The 15875-nt window shown below is 37.1% G+C and overlaps 1 protein-coding gene across 9 annotated transcripts in view; it reads right to left on the reverse strand.

The window, feature by feature from the left end:
* The window catches only part of PTPRM (protein tyrosine phosphatase receptor type M), a 441289-nt gene that overhangs the window by 79403 nt on the left and 346011 nt on the right, over nucleotides 1–15875 (reverse strand). For 4 of the 9 annotated variants that reach the window (XM_063166391.1, XM_063166378.1, XM_063166369.1 and 1 more), the window contains 4 exons: nucleotides 14262–14413; nucleotides 11637–11711; nucleotides 11384–11410; nucleotides 6722–6909 (listed from right to left, as the gene is read on the reverse strand). In XM_063166391.1, the coding sequence (XP_063022461.1) occupies nucleotides 6722–6909; nucleotides 11384–11410; nucleotides 11637–11711; nucleotides 14262–14413 (442 nt within the window). The remainder of the gene's footprint in view (nucleotides 1–6721; nucleotides 6910–11383; nucleotides 11411–11636; nucleotides 11712–14261; nucleotides 14414–15875) is intronic. The other 5 variants (XM_063166383.1, XM_063166371.1, XM_063166413.1 and 2 more) reach the window with 2 other exon arrangements.

The raw sequence follows: 15875 nt of genomic DNA on the forward strand, positions 1-15875 counted from the left end.
GAGTAAAATATACTGAGGAGTCTGCTTAGTACAAGTTCAACTGTTTCTCAGCCTTGTGGCTGCCAAAGGAGATGAAGACAAGACAGGCAGAAGAATAACGTTCAACAAATTTCACATGCTGAAATAGTGGAATGATGTGTGAGTGTTTGTTTTTAATAAGAATATAGCTCTGTGTATTGCTTCTCTAGGAAGAAAGCAGTATGATGGAAAAGGTTAATTCTTTCCATTAATATTATATAACCCCTCTGTTAATTACTTGGACTTATCACATGTGGATACAGGATTTTCAAAGATCTGCTCGGTACTAAGTTGACAAAAATCACTGAAACTTTGAAACTATTTCTTTTATTGCTCCAATTTTACATTGCACACACCCATAGATCTTTCCAGACTAAACTGAGAAAGATTTTGCAATGACCTCAGAGAAGAAAAGATCATAATGATGGAGTCATAGGTCAGTAAAAAGGGGAGGAAGATTAAAACCAGTTGTGAAAGACTGCTGTGATGGCTGGGCTCAAGATGGGAAAAAAAACCACAACCTCCTACAGCAAATTGAAACTTTATTACCATGGGATAATGAAGTGCCAGAGGCACATCCACAAAACTGCATGCAACAGTTAAAATTACCCATTTTAAATGGCTTTGCAGACTCACTCATTAAGGACCAGGAATAACATCAGAGGTGCTTATCATGCTTTAAATTCGCTTTAGATTTTCAGTCCAGCTATGCTGAGAAGCAAAACAAATGTCTGCTAAATATCTGATCACGGAAAAGACTCCCAGGGCATCTTCAGCACCAAGAAAAATGACATGTTACAGCACATTTTTTCTTGCTGACATATTTTGTATTCATTCATATGTTTGCCTCAGCATGAACCAGGACTCCCAGCCTCAGTAGAAGCAGTGAATGATTGAAATAACTGCCAGAGTTTCTACACAAGAACAACCTGCACTTGTTTATCCATCCCATTGATCAGCTTAAGAATCTATATCTCACGACTTTTGAGTGGACCAACATTTTTCTGAATGGATCAATACCACCAGTCTCTGTTTTAACTGCTTAGAAAGACACAATGGTCATCAAAGACGCACTTTAAAGCTACCAGGCTTTCCTAAAAACACGGTCTAAACTTTACATACAAGACTAAGTCTGGCAGACATTCATGAAGAAAAAAAATTGGCAGAATTAGGTATCCTTGCTCTTGTTAAGTGTCCTTGCTGCTTGAGATCACACACAGTTCAGACTCTTTATGCAGCTGAGAAGAAAACAAGAGGTCCATACCCAAGTAAATCACAGACTGATCAGTACCAAAAATAGCTGAATCACAGCATAAGCAAACAGCTGCCTACACCCCACCGAGAGTAATCCTAAGGATACTGGAAGTGCTCTACTCTATACACCTCTGTAATTTTATTATTCAAACAGATAAAAGCACAAAGCCTTTCTAATGAAGCCATGACCTGCCTAAATCTATTTTCTGTGATAAGAATAAATTCTAATTAAACCTGCTTAAACAAAACAAATTAGAGAGCTGTTTCTGCATATACATGCACTTCTATTTAAATTGGAGGAAAATGCACTTAGGAAGAGCATGAGAGGAAAACAGTGTGATTTAGAAAGTTGTGGGACATCTTGATCACTGGGCAGTTAACCACACTGTGACATAAGGCAGTGTCATGTGAATGATATTAAGGACTATGACAGCACTTCTCATCCATGTGAAATCTGTTAAGAAGAGAAATTCAGGGTAATACAGGATAGGTTTAGAATAGCAAAAAACTCGCTGACAACAACTGACATTTAGGAAAATAAGTGTCTTCCTCTGCATGGAAAAAATCCCAAACTGTTAAAAAGTTGTTGACAACTGATGCTGGCTGATCAACGACTGGAAGGCACCCATTATTCTACAAGACTTAAATGGATATTGCATGCACTGGGAAGCTGTCACTACTAACATAGGCCAGTGAATGTCGTTTCAGGTTTGGAATTTCTTTATTTCAACAATTTGGTATTGATCAATTTGCTATTGATCTGGAATTACAAACCAAAGCATTCTTTGTGGATAAGGCAGTTGCTTGTTTTTACTACTTCCTTCAGCCTCCCTACATGATCTCCACAGGGCCAGGTTTTTCAATGCTCCAGTGTCTGGGATAATCCCAACCAGAAACAAGTTACCTGGTATTGTTGGAAGGCTTTTGCAAAGTCCAGAGCAGTGTGAAGAAAATGGTTATGTCTGAACAAAGTTCTTTGATAAGGAAAAGTGCCTGCCTTGTGTAAAGGACCTCTATAGCCCCACTTGTTGGGGTTATCCCTTGCTGTGTATGACAGAACACTTACATAGTAACATATGGCTTAACCAAACCACTGCAACTTTCCAGTACGAAAGATTAAAAATTAAACTGGGCATTCTGCAATTGTTCTGAGCTCCATCTGAACAGATGAAACTTGGAAAAAATTATTTCAGTGATCTCTAAGGATGAGTATTTCTGACAATTTTCCACGCCATTTTCACTGGACCGGTTCCCACTATTTCATTTCTATCTCCATCTCTGTCACGTTTACAATGCCTAATGAGTTCTCCTTTGTATTACAAAAACAGGAGGAGAGAAACAGTTACCTGTTCCTGGTTCTTGAAGACACAGATGCTGTCCTTCCTGTATTTACACTGTGGATTAATGTCCCCATCCTCACCCAGTGTTCGAGAGTCTTTCTGTTTTCTGTGTAATTTGTGTCTTGTGGGATAGAAAGTAATTTGCACTGATTATGGTGCTGACTGTCTCAGCTGGTGTTGCAGAATATCAAATAAAATCAGAGAAAAAGTGATTTATATCAGTGATATAAATGTACAGGTTGGAGGTGAGAAAAATTAGTTGGAGTCACAAGGAACATGCAGGAAGAAATAGGGCCAGTTGGGTCCTACCAGTGGCTGTAATAACGTAACATTAAAAAAATACTCAATTTTCCTACTGTTTTCAAGATTTCACAACTTTGCCCCAGAAGCACAAGTCTTAAAAGTGAAATGTGGTAGCCAATTTGTCTTCCAGCTGGAACCAAAGAGAAAGAAAAGCTGCAACTGGAGACTGGGTTTGAGTGACAGGATTCTAGTCTGTTATGGCTTTGCATGACAGCAGAAAATGGAAATTATATCAGACTTCTTTCAAAGTCAGACATTATTTTAAGAGTGGTTTGGAGAAAAAAAAAATTCAAAGTAGGCACCTATGGGGCAAACATCCTCCATGAAAAAATTCCTGCTTGTCTGTAATACTTTCTGCTTTTACTGGTTTTAGAGAGTATTTTGTTTCTTAAAATAATTTTATATTTATCCCAGATATTCCACTGGCCAATGAATTTTTTTCAGTGAGTTAGGTTTTACTGATGATTACCACATCTACCTTAGCATATCTACATTAGCAAATCTTCTGAATTCCATTTAAATGAAGAGACTGCTATTAAGACAGAATTTCTTTCATATCTCCAATTATTTTCAACACCCATCTTTGACTTCTCTTTAAATTATCCATCTTTTTATGATATTTTTAAATACTATTTTTAAATACTCTTATCAATCTCTAAAAGGTGCTAAACTGAAGTGCTAAACTGAAATGAATTGTTTAACACACATTAGATAATATATTTAATGTTCCTGACCTTGACAGGCACCCTGAGCCTGTATTCATTTATTTAACTATGGTAATTTAGACATTAGTACAGTTACATTGGTGCAACATATCAAAATGAAGGCCATGCAGCACAGAGGGAACATATTCAGTGCAGTTTATCTTGACAATATATAACATTACTGTATTTTAAATAGTATTGCTTCAATGATATAAAATAATTTTTGGATTGAAACAGTTAACTGCCAGAAAACCTTGAGAAAGGATGTGTTCAACAGAAGGGGAGGAGAGGGAAGATGAGACAGACGATAGGGAGGAAAGCCTTAAAGATAAAGCTACATAGAGGAACCTTTTTTAAAATTCTGCTATTGACACAGTCCTGTTAGTGACAGTAAGTGAGGCTAATCTGAGCAGGACACCCTTTGCAAATCTTGGCTTTTCAAAGGAACCTCTGGTTTTGAGATAATGGAAGCTCAGAACTCCCTGTCATGGAACATAATACGAAATTGATTTTTCAAGGCTTTATCTACACAAAGTTGCACTGGTTTAATTAAAGGTGTGTTTTCAAATCAATTTTGTTAAACCAGTCCAAGATCCTGCGCAGACACTCTGAAATTGATTTGGAACTGTCTTATGTCAACTCGCCTTAATTTGGCAAAGAACCACTTTACACTGAAGAGTCACCAATTTAAGTTGATCCAAAAACAGCATTAAAAATAAAACTTATCTGAAATTGTAAGACTTTAATGAATTTATCTGTTTCTGCCCTAGGTATGCCAAACCATGCTAACCTCCAGTAGCCTAATTGATCTGTTTAGGAAGCAGATAAACTCGTTACTTGGATTTATGGCCCTTTGACAATGGACATTTTTGAGAAAGGATATAATGAAATCCCTGTGAAAGAACTGAGTCTAAAACCAAGAGGTGACATATGTAAGGAGGAAGACGTGATGAACTGAGGAAACCACCTTTTCCCTTTTCTAGTTACTTTGTTTCTTTAATGCAGAAAGAAGATGAGCAAGGAGACTCCTTCATGACCAGTAAAGGCTCTCCCATGCTGCAGTACTCGGGAACAGATTAAATAATACACAATCAGTGCAGGGGTACTTGGGAAATCAGGCCAATGATATCTTGTCAGTCTAACATCTTAAACCACTGGAACCAAGCAAAAATCTCTCCTTTCTTAAGGGTCTGGCAGGGGATAGAAAGATTTCAAAGATCCACTGCAGACAAGCTATGTGGAAATTTACCTGAGGTTTCAGGATTTCTGCGCTATCCCGATCATTTGCACTCCACTAGGCCGCAAATGAAGGGCTGCATTTACATCCACAGCTCTCAGAAATGCACTCCTGTTCTTTCCACACCCAAGAAACAGACGGGAAAGCAGCAGTGAAGTTGCCACTGGTGTGGCCCTAAGGATGTGCCCTCGTGTGCTCTGGTTCTACAGACAGGCACAGTATCGATCTCTCCAGCAAACAGCAAGGGCCTGATCCCTCTTGTGGGAACAGGAGCCTTGTCCCAGGAGAACAAACGGGTAAAATCCTGCAAAACAGGGTGTTCCTCCAAGCCCACGAGTTTTGGGAGCTATGACACTCAGTATCCCAAGTGGGTAATTCCTAATGCAGAGCTGAACAGTGAGCAGGGAAGTACCAGCCTGCAACTGCACAAATATGATTTTTTAACATTCATTCTTTGCATCAATTATGCTACACCAAGAACTTCTTCATGACACCAACAGGAGTTAAAACTATATATATGTGCTTAGATGGTGAACTTTTGGTAGCCCAAATTATTGAGAGTAGTGGCCCTAATTATTAAGTTTTATTTTAAAGCACTTAAAACTATGCATGACAACAAGTGCTCTGTATCCTTGCACTTCTCTGAAGTGCTCCTAATGGGCAATGTGCTACTTTACTTTCTGTTCTGTTCCACAGATTTATTTTCGTAGTGAATCCTGAGTGAATTTCTCCTGAATCAAACTCTTTCCCTGGTGAGACTATATAATCCTGCTGTCTTGTTAGAACAAAACCCATCTATGAGACTTCATTCAAAATAAATCCCCTGTCAAACTATTCCTTCCTTTTCATTTGGACATTTATCCTTCTGGTAATACATAAGGAAGAAATTCTTTTGTTATCTAGTTCAAATTTATAAAGAGGACCATATCAGTCTGACAGAAATGTAAACAAGGAGATTTGCAACCTTTGCAGTGCTAGAATATATTGGGCAGTCATTCACGGCATATGGAAGAAAAACAATATTACTGCAGTAGCTCAATGGAAAAAACCCTCAAATATATGGCTAGTTACAGTTCATTGTGATTATAACAATTTCCATATATAAAGAGGAGCTTTTCAGTTCCAGCTTCACTATTTTAAGTCCTCCTTCCCTGCCACTATTAACAAACTACACTCTGATGAATTGCATCTACTGGCATTAGTCATGACTACACCTACTGTCTGTAATGGGATGCCATTCATCAGCTTGGTAGGCTGAAAATTAAGTGATTTTCCTGGAAATTGTTTCTCAGCAGAATCATTTGATCCACTGTAGTTAAAAAGCCATGTCATTGGTTGCACTATAAATTCCATTTTATGGTCTTGCTTTTATTTTTTTTTTAAATACATTAATTGTAGTTTTCCTCTAGGCTTAATGCTGGTATAAAAGGTTTTGGCTGATGAGCAAATCTCTTCCAAACACAATAATTTTCAATTCCATCACTTTTAAATAACAGTGGCATAAAAAAACCTCACAGGAACAAACTTCTTTAAGTCAGCCACACAAATGAAAGTTGACAAGTGATTAGGTCCTCCTGGGAATGAATTGTTTTCTATGTTCCAGGGGAAAAAATGTCATCAGTGACTTTGGAAGTGGCCTGAAGCATGGGTTTTGGAAATCTAATAATAGAAACACCAGTTTAAACAATTATATACTTAAGCAATTTTTATAATGCGAAGTTGGCATGACAACGCGTGAAGTTCTAAAAAAACACCATCCTTTGTAAAATGCAAGCAGTGTGCACACTGGGAAAATCTCAGCATCAGACACATACAACCAATGGTCCAGAGGACATAATGATCAGATCCTTAGACCTGACACTTACTTCATACTCCTCTTTAAACCCGTAGCCTTCTGCACACTTCATCTGGGTGATGTGCTGCAGCAAGTCAGCTACACGGATGGCTGGATGGAGCTGTCCCGTCTGGTAGGGCACATCCACTGGATCTCGCTTCTTATAGGTATGGGACTGGACCAGGCTGCTCGTGTCACTGCCCATCGTGTGGGTTTCATCTAGAAAAAGAGTATCTCATCATGAACTGGCTCATTTTCACTTATTAGAAGAAATAGAAACTACAAAGATTTCTAGAGGAATGGCAGAAATCTGACACCATCAGCATTGGTTCTGTCTGTGAAGGCTACACCAGAAGAACAGTAAATCCATGAGCAGTTTACACACGGAAATTGCAAGACTGATTGGAATGAGGCAAAGTCCATAGTTCTACAATGGAAGCATTGCAGAGCAGTCCAAACTCTAATATTGTTTTAAATGTTGCTAGCTGATTGCAAACAAATTTTAAAACAGGCATTTCATTTTAAACTGCATGGAAGTTTCATTCTGAAACTTCAACAAGTCCCATGGAATGAAACTGGACTTGCATTTTTCATAAACTACTGAAGTGCTGTATTTTACGTTGCAAATTTAGAGCAAATGTTTGGAGTGAGCAAAATAAAAAGATGCACAAAATGGCTTATGGGTTCATCAAGCTAGGACTGCAATGGAAATGTAGATCTGAAAATGACACTTGGAGACAAACTACAAGAGGACAAATGCAAAGGATCATCTGGTAAGGAAAAAGGTCTTGACTGACTGCTGAACATGCTTTAGGACCATGGTGTATCATGAGCCACCACATTAGGCATGGAATGTTATATGTCAACTGACATGCAAGCCAACAAACAGGAGACCCCCGTGGGCTGGTTAAAATTTTTATGAGACACAAACTTCTCCCAACCCTCCACATCTCTTCCATGGGGCAAATGGGCAACTTACCATTGATTGGCACTTTTAAGAAGATACATATCAGGAGAAAAAAAGAGGAGGAGAAAAAGGAAACAGGGCATAAGCAACAGTACTACATTAATAATTACAGGTAATTTTATGTTTTTAATTTATTCTTTACAGAATGATTTCCTAAATGAGTCAGATTATGATCTCAGTTTCACAGTAGAAATTATATTTACTAAAACCAAGATATCATACTGTGAGTCAATTCACACAGATGGAACTGAGATCAAAACCTCTACTTAGACGTAAATAGACGTGGAAGTGCACTCTACGTAACGAAGCAATATGACTTGCTTCCTGTATAGCTGGAATTCTAAAAATTTATTCAGACTTGACAAGCGAAAAAACCCACCCGAAATTCTAAGGTCCAAGAATCATCACAAATATTTTATCTGTTTACTCAAATAATAATTTTAAGTATCTTAGAGTTTTTTAATTTTAACCAATATAGTTAATAGGGTGCTTTGATTTATTCAAGCTATTCCTCCCTGAGTGAATATTGGAAAAAAACTAAACCTAAATCTGTATCATATTTATAAAATAAGGTATTTACAAAAAAATTACTTTTAAAAATAAGCCATATGAAAGGGAAGCCTTAAAATAATATTTCCACATTCATTAATTAGATATATTATAGCAGAAAGTTCCACAATGTATGAAAAGGTCCCAGATTCTCATGTACACACCAAAAATACTAACACACCTTGTTAAAGGTGAGATTCTGGTCTTAGTTGTAATACTGAAAATTGACATTAAAGCCAAAAAGCTCAACAAAAGATGGTTTGAGGCCCTCTCAATTCCCACTAAGACAAATGAAATCTGGTCCTCACTAAGCATACAGTCAACATGAACTGAGCATTGACACCTAAACCAAAAGAGCAGAGAAAAATGTATGGTTATGAGTATGGCCATTTCACTCCTTTTCCTGACAGTCTGCTAATCTGGTCTAATGCAGAGGAAAGGGATTCATCTTTAAGTCATAAAATTTTACAGCTTTTGTCTGATGTGGTATAAAATTGTACTGCAAAGCACCTTGGGATGCATGGCATGAAGCGTGGTATACAAGTGTAGGTACAGTATGTTGCTGCTGAAATGGCACCTGGAAACTACAAGGTGGCTAAGACACAAAAGACAAAAAAAAGTGTAGAAAGTTGATAATGATTTTTTAGGTTGCTTATTTCAATTTTAGAAACAGGTTAGAAAACGTGAGGATTTTTTTTTCTGCAAACTGCAAAATTCTTTGCAACACAGACTGTTAGTGCCTAAGATGAAGGCAAAGATAGCTTTTTCTTGCACTATGCAAGCATCAGTTTAATAATTATGAATCTCTTCCCTGCAAGCTCCCTAGTTTTAGACTAATTTTCCCCTCTCTATTTCTTTATCTCTTATAGCTGCCTTAATACAGAATATCATTTCAGCTTTTTAAAATAAAATGGTTTTAATCCTTGGTTTATATAGTACATTAGGAGCCACATACTACAGATTTTTATTTTGCCTCTGAACACTGCAGCATGAGCTTTTTGGGCTGTGAGTTTTTCAAAGGGTGAGATGCTCCAGATGCAGTGTCCATGGGCAAGGGGCAGTCTGCCTGGCTTAAATACTCCTACAGCTGCAGTTGTCTTACTGCACACTTACCCATTCCTGCAGAGCTATACAACATTTATTAAATAATATATCTGGAAACAGTATGTGTGTTGTGGCTTTTCTATCAGATTTTGAAAGCTGAACTCAACCATTCACCCGACTTGCACCTTTCCCAGGAGGTCACACTGAGAAGATCATTTAGTTCTAGCTACAGGCTTGATCCTGTAGTTTAACACAACTTCTTTGGACAGTAGAAGACAGCAAGAGCAGGTATAACTTGAAATTAAAAACCTGCATACTTTGTTAACAGCTGTATTCCCCTACCAGCTCAAGCGCAGTTAATTTGATTTACCTCAGATACAACACTATTTCTGTACAGAGAGTCATAAACACATATTGGGAGAGAGATCTAATCTGAATGGAACACCGTTCATAAAATGGTACTAAATTTTTAACGTGTAAGGTTAAAAAATATTTATTTCATGCAGTGAAATAACTGAAATATTTTCTGAGATGAGTAAGCACAGGTTTGCTGTAGTAGGTCATAAAATACATACCTAACTAATTAAAAGATTTTACAGACTTAGTAAAATCAGGTAATTTATTTTTCCCAGTGTGTGTTTGCCTGATAGCTGAACTACTTACTTAAAGATTATTTCTTGGGGGAAAAAAAGCTAACAAATAATTTTACCATTGTTATTATACAGAAAAGGATCACAAAAATAACTGAAGAAAGCATTAACTAAGTAATACAGATAGGAAATCTCAAAGTTTTTCTCCTGATAATAGTACTTTTCTCCTTGCCCACCCACAAGGTCAGAAAGAACATCTACTGCATGAAGTGCTGAATGAATGCTAAAGCACACAAAAAAATCTAACATCTCAGGCAGTTAAAAGGCACTGCAAATTTCATTTGCATGCAGATTATTACACTGTTACATTCACTACCATTACCTTCTTCCAGATTTACATAATGTATAAAACCAGCAAAGTTCCTTTTCAAAGTTATCACATTGAAGTGCACTGCACTAAATATTCTTTCACAATAACAAAATTTAAAGATCACTTTCTAAACTTTTACTTCTTATATGCTTCACTCTATGTCTATGTAAGCCTATTTAATTTAAAGTTCAAGGGCAGGAATCAGATAAGGGGTCTTAACTTTTCTACAGTGATTGGAAGAAAAAAGAGGAGAAAAGAAAGTATTTGTTGTGAAAATATGGACTGGAAAACAAGTAAATGAATAGGCTTAACACTTAAGTAGTTTGATTTCCTGCTACAGTGCACTGTTATGTTTTGAATTACTATTAAAAAGCTGCCCCTGCTTAGTTTAAAGTTAGCATGGGAAGGAGGTGTAAATGAAAACAAGCCACAAAGGGGTTAGAGTTAAGCACTGGAAATGCAATAGCACCTCATGCTTACTACTTATCACTGTGCAGAAAACTCTCTCTTTTTGACATTGGACAATAACAGATTTTCCTAAATTACAAGTGGAAATGCTTTACACTCTAACTGTATGTTTTTAACCTACAGTTTTACTGTTTTATTTCACCCCTGTGACACCTGATGCATAATAAACTATATACTCTAAGTGTCATGTTATGATTTTGCTGTTCAAAACAACATCTCCTCTCTGAAACTTCACTTTTGGACAAGCACATCAGAAAGTCTGCAGAATTGTCAGAAGACATGACAGCTGGTAGATGGCCTGAACTGTATTTTGTCTGATTTTCTGTATCCTGAGCAGTTTAACTAGGAAAAAAAGTTATTTTTAAGAAGTGACTCTTCACTTCTGAGATAAAACAGAAAAAAATGAGGAAAACTATTTCAATTGCTGTGATAATCAAATTCTTTTGTGTCACTCCAAATACATGCATAAACATTTCCTTGCAAATCCACTTGTTAAAATTATTTGTGTCTTTTCTCCCCTGACTTGCACTATGACAGTAGTAATCAAACCTGATAACTGCCCTTAGCACCTCAGTGTAGCCAAGTTTACCACCCCTCCCTTTAGCAGAAAGCTCCAGCATTTTGCATACTGTTGTCTGCTCCCCAAGAACTGCAACTTCTGAAATTACTTCAGCAATAAATGTTGATAAAGGGAAATGTTCTCACCTAAAATTGCAGTTGGCACAAATGGATCTGTCATACATCATAAGCAGGTCAATGCAGGAAAGGTAAAAAGAGAGAGAACAGTAAATGATTGATACATGTTCCTGAGTTTTCTTTCAGAAAGCTGCTGTTAGCAAATGATATGTTTCTTATATATACATTAAATGTTGATGGCAAGAGGTATAATTACATAAATATGAATGCTTTTATTATGGAAAGGTCTATAAAAGGTGGAAACAAGAAAAAAACTGGTTACCTGGGTAATAAGAATTAGGCACTGTTGTGCTCAGTGTGTTAGTTTTCATTGTAAATGAAGATGGTGAAGATACAGCTGCAAAGAGAAACAAAGCTGGTTAGAGACAGAGATATGATATGCAGCTACTTAAGCTGAGTGACACAGCAGATGGCATTGACTTGACTTAAGAGTTCATCCTGCTGTGTTTCTTGCACTGGAATCAGGACCTAGGGAAAACCAGGCAAGTCTAGTGAATGAAATAGCTCACTGAATTTGATCAATTCTCTAAAAAGAAGTGTCATTGGAGAAAGCATTTTGGTTGCTGATGGGAAATACACTCCTTAAATCACAAAATTAGACTGAATACTGATGCTTGAAACAAAACATCACAACGACAAGAGGTGTTTTTGACAGAAGCTTTGATCGTTAATAAGTTTTCCTTATAACACTGTAAATACCGTATGCAAATATTCTACTGTAGTTTATTTTTTCCTCTCCTTTTTTTATTTGATTTGTTTAGACAGGTGGATAGTGTGCATAGAGATTCTAATAGACCCTGAATATTACTCTTTGTTTAAATGTTTTCAGGGAGTGATACACGGACCAATGCTCACATTGGAATTTAATAATTTAACCATTTGTAAAACCAATGGGAAAGACCAATGGGGACAAATTAAGTTCAGTCTGCCCCTAGTACACAAATATCATGCAAATTACCATTGTAAACACAGATAGATTTAACAGGAGTTAATCACAACATTTTGCAGGATGTTCAGCTAAGGAGTCATTAGAGGCTTTTAAGCAAAGCTCCTTGCAAATTCCACCTAGGTTGCTTGTCTACTCATCTCAAATTCAGACTGACCAGGGAATGTAAGCATATTCTGGATACCTGTAAACAGACTAACACGAATGTGTGAAACAAAACAGAGTTGAGGAAGACAGGATCTGCTGGGTGAGGAGTGAGATTACTCCTGCTGGCTTTCATCCATCTTTTTTCCAGTTGATCTTCCAGGGCAAACAGTTACTAGCCCATGTTAATAAGGGAATATCTCAAAACTGGTTTAAATAATGTTGATATTTATCCTTTATCATATAAATTATTATATCTGAGACCATGTCCCTTTGATTCCTCCAGAATGAGGAGATTACATTTCCTTGACAGTCAGAACAGTGTGATTCTTCTGGGTATGGATACAGAGATCAGTGGAAGTCAGGGCTGCTGCAGGTAGTAATAAAACTTGCTAGGTAGAGAATGCAGGCAGGGTAATGAAGTTTCATAGGAAGTAGGAATGCTCTAAACCTGTTGTGTACAAGGTCTTACACAAAGATTATTCTGAAGACTGTCAGGGCGCACCTTCTGGTGACCATGTTTCTTATGGAAAGTCCAATTAGAGGTTCTAGCCCTCGAGCAGTATAAAAAACTTGTTATGGCAATAATTTCAAAGAGGTTTGAGGTGGTTAAACATAAGGAGGATTTAGTCCTAGGAACTAATTCAGTTTCATTTGCAGTTATGACCATTCAGTACCACCACTGGAAAACTGTACCATGATGATGGAAGATGAAGTAAAACCTCTTGATCTCTTCACAAAAATAAGCAATCTCATTAACAGCAGGGGTATATTCTCACCAGAAAGACAGGTCTGATTTGAAAGATCTATTTCAAACCAATTTCAAAAGTAACTCAAATGCAAATTATCATTGCAAATTTTGAGCCTAATGCTGCTGAGAAAAGTCTCACTGTATAAACCTCACAGAGTGTTTGTACAATTGAGCTCATCAAAGATAAATTCTTAAGCATACTATTAAAGAGTGGGAGCTGGGTCTTGCATAATGTTAGTACTTGAGAAAAAAATTAATCTTTGAGAAATTAGGAAGATGCTAAAAAAACCACTGGCATACAAAAACCCTGAGGTTCTTGAAGAACCAAAATAAAAAAACCCAACTTTTTGAACCTAGTAATTCTTTTAAACAATTAGAAAAAAGCATTATTTTTTCATGGTTTCTTCTTAGTGCCAACCCTCTGACAGGAGTGAGACCTTGACTAAAATTCTAATACAAGAAATGTTATAACCCAAATCTTATTTATTTTCAGGGTAGATCCAAGAAGGTCCAGGATATTAGAGAATCTCTTCTGAAACTGCAGAACTGATAAATCAACTGATTCTTGCTTTGCACAAGCAACAGAAAGAGCATAATCTAGAATTGCAAATAATAAGACAATCAGATTATTGTTATTAAGTTATTACATTCAAAAATAAATTTGTACTGTCAAAAAAATGTGAACAAGGGAAGCATTTGAAGGACTTGGGACAGCATGAAAGATATAAAATTTTCAACATAATGGAGACTGGAGAAAGGTAAAACTACTGTTTCAGTAATGTCACTGCTCTTCTGCAGAAGAAAAGGATGGACAGAAAAAAGCTCAATTATCCTTATTATTTTTAAAGAAGTCTATACTTGATGTCTGACTGTCTTGCTCATTTGAATAGACACTGCAATGTGCTGCACAGTGGGAAACTCTTGGTCCCATGGATTTTCCATGACTGAGTAATGAGGAATATTTTAAAAACCATTTGCACCTTTCTTTCACCTTCAAAAAAAAAAAAAAAAAAGAAAAAGAAAAGGAAAGAAAAGAAAAAACTTACATCTCCCATTTAGATTGTGCGTGTCCATGAAAGAGAAAGCTTCATCACAGTTGGTGCCTTGCTCAGTGTAGCTTTTATCCATTGAATTCACCATCACTGTCATTTCCTGCCGAGTACTACTCAATGTCTCTTTCCGCTTCTTAGCCAATTTTCTTAAGAAATGAATGATGAGAAAAAAAAGGAGAAAAACAACTCTCAGTAAGCAGACATAGTTTTCATGCTGTTCACATCAGTACTGTAGTTTGTGACTATGTTATTAATTAACATTTACATTTGTTTCTGCATTTCTGGAACCTTCAATTTATTTTGCTCTCATCTCATTTCAGTCTGACAATCAAGGGATAGTTGCCAGTCCACTGACACATGGTCAACAGCACCTTAATCCTTGGGGACCACCACTGAATTAAAGGGGACTACTTGGATATGAAGGTGATGTGAACCACACCCAGTATCGGAGGCTACATCTGATTAAACACATAAATAAAAATGAAAAGACAGATTTCACTGGAAATGACAAATCAGTACCAATGTTCACGTGCATAGAAGAGTCTGGAGAGGTTTTATTGAGACCCTGTGTAAAACAAGAATCTAGTTTATATAATGCTGTTAAGTCTGTGTTGGAGCTCTGAATACATACTGCACACTCAAGAGACATTTCAAATTGACTTGTATTCCTAAAGATTATTTTCTGTCACTCCTGATTTCAGGAGAATTAGTCATGAGTTAGTTGCTTCTCAGCAGGAGTGGTGTGTCAGAGACAAGATCTTAAATCTGATACTGCAATAGTGATTCATTACACTATAGAATTGCCTTGGATGCCTATACCTCTTTTTTTTTTCAAGATCTGTCTGCTCCAGTCTAAAGCCTCACTGTCTCTTCCTGAGTTATGCTTAGCTATTTCACAAAACAACATGTCCAAAACTCTTGATTTTTCCTTCAGCCTCTGTGAGGCATTTGTGATCCTGATGATAGCAGATCCCATGATTATTTGGCTTGTTTCCCTGGCCCATGACTCTGTCTGAGACCAAGCCTTTCTCCAAGTTCTTGTCTTCACCCTTAATTTAAATTTTCCAGATTCCTTCTGTAGAGTATCTTCAAGGTATGGGTTTAAAAAAACCACAACTGCTCCACAGACTTTACTTGTCCTGTCTGTTAATTTAATGACTTTTCCTCTGTGGAAAACACAATGAGCCAGTTCATATTCATCTGCCAGAAAGATCTTTTACATATCTTCAACTAGAAGTTACAGGAGCTTATTATCTCACCTAGGCTCCTTCTACTTCTAGAGGTTGAATATATCAAGCACGAGCAACTTATGCTAACTTTCAAAGCCTTTCTGTTTGTTAACTCTTATTCAGTATGAAAAGATAGTTCCCACCACAGACAAAATTTTACACCAGCCTCCCTAGATTCTCAAACATTTGTCTCCTCTCATGCTACACAGGAGGGGCTTTCTGTAACTCTCCTGACTGATAGCTCACTCTTTCACTTCAAATCAGTACTGCCTCAGCCTCCTCATGCTACCCATCCATGCACCTGCTATCCCCTACCTTTCACCTAGATGAGAAGCCATTTGGGCAGGAGCTGGGGATGTGTTCTGTACCAGTGTAGTAC

This window comes from Melospiza melodia, chromosome 1, assembly GCF_035770615.1.
Source record: "Melospiza melodia melodia isolate bMelMel2 chromosome 1, bMelMel2.pri, whole genome shotgun sequence".
NCBI lineage: Eukaryota > Metazoa > Chordata > Aves > Passeriformes > Passerellidae > Melospiza > Melospiza melodia.